Source organism: Castanea sativa, chromosome 10, assembly GCF_040712315.1.
Source record: "Castanea sativa cultivar Marrone di Chiusa Pesio chromosome 10, ASM4071231v1".
NCBI lineage: Eukaryota > Viridiplantae > Streptophyta > Magnoliopsida > Fagales > Fagaceae > Castanea > Castanea sativa.
In genome coordinates, this window is record NC_134022.1 from 33,402,283 (window position 1) to 33,412,988 (window position 10,706).

The 10,706-nt window shown below is 34.6% G+C and overlaps 1 protein-coding gene across 1 annotated transcript; it reads left to right on the top strand.

The window, feature by feature from the left end:
* The first annotated feature begins 1,590 nt into the window (after positions 1–1,590).
* On the top strand, positions 1,591–10,706 carry LOC142614043 (uncharacterized). The gene is made up of 5 exons (XM_075786568.1): positions 1,591–3,445; positions 3,550–3,712; positions 6,346–6,509; positions 9,888–10,143; positions 10,237–10,706. The coding sequence occupies exons 1-5, from the start codon at positions 2,010–2,012 to the stop codon at positions 10,339–10,341; spliced, it is 2,124 nt and encodes a 707-aa protein (XP_075642683.1). The 5' UTR covers positions 1,591–2,009; the 3' UTR covers positions 10,342–10,706.

Genomic DNA, 10,706 nt, shown 5'->3' on the forward strand with positions numbered 1-10,706 from the left:
GTGGCGCAATATAAGCATAGCAATATTTTTTAGTTATAAACATCTAAATTAAAGTAGATAAATATGTAAAGATATCATTATATGTAAAGTCAAACTTGACCAAGATAAAAGTGTAAAGTCAATCTAATTATGTTTTTAATATTGTCAACAAAATTTAGGAATAAAAAAATTAAATAATAATTATATGGCCAAGACATGGCAGATGATGTGGTACAACATGAGCATAATAATAATAAATGTTACACCTCACGTTTTAGATATATATAGATAAAGATAGATGTGAACTGTCTCTCAAATATCTAATTTGCTTATAGTTTTAAATCTAGTAGAAAATAAATAATCATTTAAATGTAATAAAGATATCTAATATCCTAAAGTCAAAAAAAAAAAATAATAATAGGGAAAAAACATTTTTTGATCTCTATATTCGGGGTATATTACAATTTCCTCCATTATTTTTTTAAATCAACCAATTTCCCTTCAATGTTTAGGAAATGAGCAAATACCTCCAATCTTTTTTTTTTCTTTCAGTTAAATCCAATGAAATTATAAAGATTACAAATGCAATCTAGGAAAACAATAGTGCAATCTTCAACCTTTTCTATTCCTTGTGGAGTACAACTAATAATTATTTAAAATTTTTTGTTAGATTTAATTGAGAAAATAATAAATTGAGGGTATTTGCTCATTTTTCAAATATAAAGGAGAGAAAATATTGATTGATTTTAAAGATATAGAGAGAATTATGAGCTACCCCAAACATGTAAAGAAAAAAAAATACATTTTTCCCATAAATAATTCTTAAAGATGACATATACACAAGCTTTTAGCCTCTCTAAAAGGATAGAATCTTAAAAAGGACAAGATAAAAAAGATTTGTTCCTTGATAAACAAGAAATCTAGAGTACTAGCTAGACCACCTATTTTTTGTGCTCATTTTTAAATACAACTATATATATATATATATATTATTATTATTATTATTATTCTTATAATTTTATTTTCTAATTATGTGTGTATATTCCTAAACCAAAAAAAGAAAAGAAAAAAAAGAGAGATAAGAATTAATATCTTTCAAACACTAACACTCAGTCATGGGGTGGCTTATTCTATTAGAGGTTGCAAATCTTTGATATTCAAACACAATGATTAATTAAGTATTTTAAAAGAATCTTCTAAACAAAAAAAGTATTTTAAAAGAATGTTACACATATCAATGCAAAAACTAGATAAATCCGTAGCTAACATAACGATCATCTAGACCATCAAAACCATTCGTAACCATTAGCTATTTAGATCACACTGTCATTTTTCACAACAAAGCGAATGTTTAGAACTTTATACTGTACTATTTAGATTTCTTCTCCCAAAAAACAAGAAAAAAAAAAAACTACTTAGATTAGAATCCCAAAATTTGAGGGAAGTTAGCTTAGAATATATTGATAAATGAAAGAACGAATCAAAATAAAATTATATAAAATAAAAATATAATATATTTTATTTATAATATTAAAATATTGGTTTAAGAAATCTCCTTGGTCAGACTTCAGACTCTCTCTCTTTATTTGCTTTTTTCTGTGTGTAGTGAGTGCGACACCCTCTTCACACTTCAGTGTTCATTTCAATGGCGTGAGCGTGAAGGGTGACAGAACCGTACCATCCTATACTGAAAATCAAACCGTCAGAAGCCAAAACAAAAAAAAAAACCCCTTATTGTGTCTCATTCTCTCTTTCCTTTCACAATATCCCTTTATCAAATCGAATCAAGTACTTTACGAGATTCAAAGAACACCAAAAACAAAAAAAAAAGTGCTATCATATTCCAAACGAGTCGTTATATAAAGAGAAACACTTGTAGTACCTTGTAATTTTGTGCCTTTATAAGAAACTTTTTAGCGTCTTTGAATCCAATCCTGATGTGGGTTTTGGGATTTTGAGTCCTGGGTTGTCTTTGTTTTCCTTAATTTTTACATTTTGTCATTGTTTTTTTTTTTCTTTTTTGGGTTGCTATGTTTAAAATAGGTGAGAAAGATAGGAGGGTTAGAGAGAACATGAAGAGGAATGGAGAGGTTGAAATGTTATTGAATGAGATCCCTAATCTCAATGTTTCTTCTTCTCCTCGTCAGCTTGTGAATGGTTCAACTATGAGCAGAGTTTCTCTGCCATCAGAGCTGTCGTCTCTTTCGAGCTCTTTCTCTAATGGGTTTTGTTCCTCTGAGGATGGCTCGCCATATCATCAAACACCCAGTACCCATTACTTGAACCATCACCACCTCAATGGGAATGCGAGGCTGGTTGAGGATGATATGGGTGGTTTGTCTGAGACTTTTCATAGAATGCATATTGGTGAGGAACAGAGGGATAGGATTCATGGGGTTGGGTTTGGTGATTGTTCTTTTGGTGGTGGGAGTGGTAAACGTGGTGAGTATGAAGGTTTTAGTAATGGTTTTGAAGGTTTTGAGGCCTCTCATCATGGAGTTCCTGTGAATTTCAACGATAACATGAGTTTGAAATTTGCTGCTTTTCAGGGTGGTAATAGAGAGAGTGATTCAATGGGGTCTTTTCTTTCTTATAATCAGTCTAATGGGTTGTGTTCTGGCTCCAGTTGCAACAAGAACCGTATGAATTATTTAATGCAGAATAGAAATGAACATGGAAGTGGGTGTTACTATAATAGAGGGGTTCAACTACAGAACCCAGGTACAATTAGGCCTTACCTTAATGATGCTTCTATTAGTATTAGCTTACCACGGCGTGAAACGGATTCTAATGGATTCAGTGAGGGCATGGAACCATGGAGTTCCTCTCAGTTGATGCGCCACCCTAAGCTTGCTTCGAATGTGAACAATTCCTTTAATGGAAGGACTAGAGCAATTCCAAACAGTATGGTTCCTCATTCTGTTATGTCTATGAAAGGTGCAAGTGGCATTGAGGCATTTACTTGTGAGGATAATTTCATCCTACAAGGGAACAGTTTGAGTTATGCCATCAACAAGAAATCCAACACTTCAAGGGGTCATAAGACGAATTCACAAATTGAGATTGCGGCGCAAAGCCAACGAGGGAAAAGCTCTGAACTGGATAGTAACTCTAGTATTGGAAGAATTTGTGAAAATGGTTTGAGTCTGAGTAGTGATTATCCATTGCCTTTGCCACCAACTTTTAGTTCTTTGGCTGAGGTTCAGGGTTCTATATACTTCATGGCAAAGGATCAATATGGTTGTCGCTTCTTACAGAAGGTGTTTGATGAGGGAACATTTCAAGACGTGGAAATCATATTTGAGGAAATTATTGGTCACATTGTTGAACTTATGATGGACCCATTTGGCAATTACCTTGTGCAGAAGTTGTTGGATGTGTGCAATGAAGAACAGAGAATGCAGATTGTGGTCATGGTGACCAATGAACCAGGAAAACTAGTCAGAATTTCTCTACACACACATGGGTAAATTCTTCATTTATCACTAACTATTGCTGTTATTTTTGTAGAATATTGATATTCTTTACAGTTCTTGTTGTTTCTGAATGAAATTTGTATTTTGTTATTAGCACGCGTGTGGTTCAGAAGTTGGTTGAGACTGTCAAAACTACAAATCAGATTTCACTAGTTAAGTCAGCACTTGAACCTGGTTTTCTTGATCTTATTAAGGATCTGAATGGAAATCATGTGATTCAGCGTTGCTTGCAATGCCTTAGCAATGAAGACAACAAGGTATAGTTTTTCTCTTTTAATTTTGACTATTTGATGCAGCTAGTAAGATTGAATATCTGAATGCTCTTTATTTCAATGTTGTGCCTTTTTATATTTTGAGTTATTTCTTAGATCTTATGTAATTTTTCAAAATGGAATGTTATTCATTCACAAATCTTAATTGTCATGAAAAATTATATTAATCTTTTAGTCCTCGCATTTCATTTTGGTAATTCTTTTCTTGAAAACTGCATTTTGGTGCAACATATTTTTATTTAAAATGACATGTTCTCATATTAGCTTGTGATTTGAATCTTATGCAACTGCAAATGAAATTAATGACACCAACCTCAACAGAGCCCAACACCAGTTCTTTGACTCAACTTATATTATATGGGTCTCTTCTCCCCATTCTGCTCTGTAACCATTTTTATAATTGTCCATGCTTATGATAGGTCAACCAACTAATAAGCTAAATATCACCATTGTTTCTTATTTTCTGGGGCTAGTGACTTGAATCCTGTATAAGCCACATCATTAATTAATGTTGTATTTCATAGAGAAATCAATTCACCTTCACATTCTACCAAATCGTTCCCAGTTAGTGGTTTCATAAAGTATTCAGTTTGTGCCCTTAGGCATGCTGCTTGAATCATTTTGATGTAAGCCTGATGACCTGTGAAAGTACTAGAAATACTTCCCAAAATGGTGAAAATACATTGTCAGGAATCATTGTCTTGATTGTCATGCCTCAATGTCAGCATTTATCAGTTTCTAACATTCTCCTTTGGTTGCTCATTCCTCTCCCCTTGGGGCCAGAACTTACTAAAAAAAAAAATTGAAAAAAAATTTTCTTTTGGTTAATCTTTTGATTAATTCAATTTTTAATAAATTTTCAATCATCTTCTTGGTTACTTCCCAATACTGATGGTTCATATCTTGTTGCAGTTTCTTGATATTTGAAAGCCATGTTGCTATTGGGTATTAATCTTGAGACTAAACGATAAGGTGTCTCAGTGTGTTTTAGAACAAAATGTAGTGCAAATTCATGTTGTTTAACCTTAAACTAATGAAACAAAAGATGCCTTAAAATGATGCCATATCGCGTGTTGACTTAAATTTCGAAGACGGAATTTCAACAAAGTTAATTCTTTATGATGTAATAGAGCATGCCAATTCAGCAACTAGGTTTCAAAAAAATTCTGATTTTTGATGCATTCATACTATGATGAACTGGAATGCTATAGAAATAATGGCCATCCTGCTCTTCTATGAGTAATTTATTTTTTTCCTTTTCCACCATTGGGGAGGGGTGTTGATAGGGGAGGAGATGCAAGTAAGCATTGTTATATGCTTTGTGTATTGTGGAAGTGTCAATAGTGGGCCTAAGGTTATACTCCTTTAAGAACAAGGAAGTTAAGTAATTCATTTCAAATAAAGGGATGGCATTTGTTTTGTTTTATTAGTAATACAGATTTTATTGAAATCAAAACAGACCCAAGTACACAGGAAATGTACTATGGGTGCAAAACAATTAAGATCCCAAATTACAATGACCAATCAAAACAGGGAGAGAAGGAAAGGAATAAGTTTGTAAAGCTAGACTCTACTCGAACAAAGAATGGGTGGAGGGCGAGGTTGTGGGATCAAAACCCAATGAGTGCATGTGTAGTTTATCACTAAAAGTTGTATAATCAACACACAACATTATAGATGATCTCTAAACTCTGATCTGTTACATGCAGACAAACACATTGACATATGTATGCACATTACCAACTAATAAATCCCTAAGCATTACGCCTTTAACAGAAGAACCTTTACAGGAAGGCTAGATGGGGATGGGAATGATTATTTGGAGCTTTTGATTTTTAGGAATAGCATATGGAATTTTGTGAGGAGCTGATCAAGCTCAATATTGATAATGATCTCATTCCAAAACCGATTTGGATCACTACTCAACCCAAAAATGGTTGGATGAACCAGGTTCAAAATTAGCTGTGCAAGGAAGCACACGCTCTTAGGGCCCTGTTTGTCTTCCCCTTGGATGATGGCTCCCTTTGTACTTCTGTACACTTCAATGCATGAGTTGAGCACTAGGATTAGGCAAATTGAAAAATGATGATCATCATAAAAAATTGACATAATTCATAATAATGACTTATTCCAACTGCTGTGATGATAGGCTCCAACTTTTCTTCAGAGCACCTTTCAAAGTAATGGACATTGTTCATTAGCAACTGCAGAAAGTGTTGAATAAGGCATTCAAATTACCTGGGACAACTAAACTGTCCCCTAACATATAAACAATAATAGACTTATTGAAAAGCTTAAATTCAAGACAACTATGTAGTGCAAAATTCATTCTAAGGGCTGGGTTATAATTCACCGTAGTATATATGTTCACCAAAGATCAATGTGTCACTTACTTTTTTTCTTCTTGAAGTATGGTACTCAACCTATAACATAGTGACGTGCTATCTCATTGACCATTCTAGATATTTCCCATGGATATGCTTTTCTATAAAGCTTCAATATGCTCTATCTTTATGTCTTAATGCTCTGTATGGTGTACGCTTTTTGTAGGGTCTTCTATCTTTATTTTGAGTTGAAACTTATTCTGAACTTTTTTTGTCCTTGTTTTATCTTTGCAGTTTATTTTTGTTGCTGCTGCAAGGTTCTGTGTGGATATTGCAACTCATAGGCATGGATGTTGTGTATTGCAACGGTGCATTGCATGTTCAATTGGGGAATATCGAGATAAGTTGGTTTCTGAAATTTCTAGAAATGGGCTTCTTCTTGCTCAAGATCCTTTTGGGTAATCATTTACACACTTCAATTGCTGTTTGTTTTTCCTTTGGTTGCTGACCATAACCTACTTTAACATGATATATATTTGTAATATATATTGAGATATGATTTTATATTGCCAGTTTTGAATGAATCAAAAGTTTTCCACCAAAATTTTCTTTAATCCACCTTGAGATAAGTGTATACTTGTGTTAATTCTTTTTGGTGCTGTTTATGTATTTGTTATATCATTTTTAACCTACCAATTTATTGCATCATAGACCATCTTAGTGGAGAGTTTATAGTGAGATAATGATCTGAGATTTCCAGTGGTGGCTCCAGGAATTTTTCTTAGGGTGTTCTTTAAGGAGTATAAATTATACAACCTATTGTACATTATCCACGGCTCAACCCATTGCCTAACATAATTTAATTTGTTTGTCTTTTATAATGTATTAGTTAATTAAATTATTAATTATTGTTGTTTAGTTGCTTCATTATTTTTCTTTACTGACTACTAGCAGTCTAGCACACATCCCACTGTGCATAAGCACACACTCAATGTGCATTATCCACGGCTCAACCCACTGCCTAGTGCTTAACATAATTTAATTTTTTGTCTTTTATATTGCCTCTGCAGGCCTTCAGCCTTTATTGCCTCTACCTGTCCACTTCCCCAATTCAAATATCCCACCCCATGATCCCATGGCCCCCATCCACTGCCCACTCAACAGATAAGAGTCACAAGAGCCAATCATTCCACAAAATATTAAACATATAAAACATTCACAACATACAAAATTCACAATACACAAAACAACAAACTCACTAACCAATGAAGTAAAAATTTCAAATAAAGTTATAAAGTAAAGGCATTTAGACATAGAGAAATAGAGAAACAGAGAAATAAAGAGAATTTCATTTCAGTTCAAAGAGAAAGAAAGAGAGAGCTCCGCTCTCACTCAGTTACTCTCTGATCGGAGCACAACAATTAGCAAAGCTAAAGATGTAAGATTTAGATGAAATAGACTGATAGAGAAAAAGAGAGAGAAGTAAAGAACTGAAATACCTTGAGGCCTGAGGGGCGGCGTCGCGGTAGCACGTCGAGGCGAGGACTCGAGGGATGAGGGTCGAGGCGACGAGGCAAGCCAAGCAATCTCTGATCCGATCTCCAATCTCACCGTCGCTGTTGCTCAAGTTTGAGGCCCGATGTGCTCTGTTGCTCGAGTTTGAGGCAGTCCAGGCGGAGGCGTCGTCGCGCCGATGTGCTTGGAGTTTGGTTGTTGATGAGGTTTTTTTCGTTTAGGTTAGGAGTTCAATTTTGCTAATTTGCTTTACCATTTGATGATTTTGATCAATTGGCGGACACTTATTGGTAATTTGGGTTTTGGTTGGTTGGTTGGTATTTTTTTTGAGAATCCGTTTTAATAAAAATTTAACTAAATTTTTTTTGAGAATCTGTTTGGGTTGGACCGTATTTAGTTAATAAAAATTTAACTAAATTGTTTTTGAGAATCCGTTTGGGTTAGTTTTGTTTAGGATTGATGTTGGGCTTTTTTTCCTTGGGGTGGGTTTGCTATGTTAAATTTTTATTTTATTTTTTTAGCCTTTTCTTTTTGTTTGAAAGTAGAACAAATAATGGAGTAAAATTTAATTTTATTGGCATAAAAAAAATTGAGGGTGTTCCCAAATTTTTTTTAAAGGGTGTTCCCAAAAAATTGAGGGTGTTCCCAAATTTTTTATTATTATATATAAATTCTTTTTTTCAGGTCAGGGTGGTCCTGGGACCGCCCTGCCCTTAACGTGGCGCCGCCACTGGAGATTTATATTAATTACAATGGCAGAACCTTTGATCTGTTCCTTATACCCTATGTAAGTAGGGCATTCCATTGTCTGGGAGTAATTTCTGACCTGGCTTCACTATTATCAATATGTTAACGTTTAGTACTTGAAATGGTGTCTGCACACTTAACATGATGATATGTTCGTGACTGGAGCAAAACTGATATATCATGTAGTACTTCGTTAATTTCAATGGAAATACATATTTGCACAATTGTTTATCTACCATGTAGAATATTTTACTTTTTGGTCTGCTTTCATGCATAATTTTATTCAAGTGAGCTTTGATCCCAGTTTATATGATTCCTTTTTACATGCTTATTTGGAGATGATTATCAACTTCCTTCTAAAGATATTGCAATCTGCCTCCTAAGATATATGGCATTTATTGAAATAAAAGTAGATTTAGTACTAGCTGAATGCCATGCCTTCCTTAGTGAACTCATTTCTGCTAGACTCCAGTCCTAACTGGATTGGGCTGATTGGAATCTGCCATATACTAAAAAAAAGCTCTTGAAAGAGCTGCGTCTCTCTCTCTCTCTCTCTCTCTTTTGGGTTGGGGAGGGGAGGTTATGAAACTTGTGTTGGGAACTCACTTCATCTTGGTAGCATCCGTACTCTTCATAAATTGTTACCAATTGTGTCTTGTCAGCAGATGTGGGGAATACATATTTGTTACTAATGTATAGTATTCAGGAGTATATAGTATACTTATGGCTGTAAATCAGTAATAGTGCATTACCTCAATCATTTGGGAGTGGAAATATATTATTAGCATGAATCTTTTGTTGCTCATTCTCTCTCTGTCCCTTTTTATTTTCCCTTTTGTCACCCAAGATAATGCATCTTTACTTACCACCTTTTCTCCTGAGTGGGGTCTTAAGTATTTGACACTGGTATGTTCATCAAAATATCAGACTATTGGGTTTGAAAATACACCAAAGTTAGTTTCGGTTGTGAGGCTACATTGAGTTGAGACATCACAAGTTTGTTGATCGAATGCGCTTGCTCTCACTGTCATTGCTCTTTTTTCACTTTTCTTTTTCTTCTTCCCAAGCATTGATGAATTTTTGAGTTTCTAATTTAACCCACCCTCTCATGGGCATGGTTTTGGCTCTAAAGATTTTTATACGTACGAGATCATCTTGATCAATGGTTCCTTGTTTCCATATTTGCCTATAATATTGCACTAATTTATATTTTTTGGGTGTCTAGTTTCTCCATCCGTCTCTTGTAACATTTCCATCAATTGTACATTATGGACATGATTTGAATTAAGAAGAGCTTTTCCGTTGCTGTATTCTTCTATACATCTGCCTCTCTGCAGCTATAATTATGCAATATTCAACCTGGAGCTTTTTAATTAATTTTTTTAGAATTCATGTTCCAACTTATTGGTTTATAAACATATTCTTCTTTAATCTTGGAACAATCTCCTCCCCCTCCCCCTGCCCCCCCCCCCCCCCCCCCCCCCAAAAAAAAACTCCCAAAGTCTGAAATACTTTAGTATCAGAAAGAGCATAGATCGGGTCTGACTGAATATCTTGTTGTTTTTGTGATGCAGAAATTATGTTATTCAGTATATTATAGAGCTAAAGATCCCATCTGTGAGTGTCAAATTGATTTCTCAGTTTAAAGGGAACTACGTACCACTCTCAATGCAGAAATTTAGCAGTCATGTGGTTGAAAAATGTCTTAAGCATTTTGAAGAGACCAGGCCTAGAATCATCCGCGAATTGCTCTCAGTGTCTCACTTTGAACAGCTGTTGCAAGACCCTTATGCCAACTATGTCATTCAATCAGCTCTAGCAGTTACAAAGGTATGATATCTAAGATTTTCTCTCAAAATTTCTTTTACACATTGATCATACTGGATACTGTTTAATGCTGGAGAATCTCTCTCTCAACTTCAGGGTCCTCTTCATGCTTCACTGGTGGAAGCAGTGAGAGCTCACATGATCTTACGCACCAGCCCGTATTGCAAGAGGATTTTCACCCGGAAACTCTTGAAGAAATGATGTGTATTAGCTTATCGTAAAACTGTACGCGTTATATCAAGATACCAAGATGTCCACTAATAAGAACTACTCGTCTTAGGCACATATAAAATAGCATCTATCCTCCAGAATCTTTTGCTAATATCCAGGTGAGAAGTCTGCAATTTACACTTTTTGTGGATGACCTCCAGGAATCTGAGTGTAAAAATTAGGTTTTTGCTTGTAGTTGCTCATGATGCAGACGTGTCATGTATCATTTTGTTGTCTTCTTGTTAATCTAAATTTAGAAAGTTATGATGTATGATATTTCACACGGCCAGAAGAACAATCTTAGTCGTCTAATTAAATCTGATGCCTAGATATCATCTTGACTATATTTCTTCTTC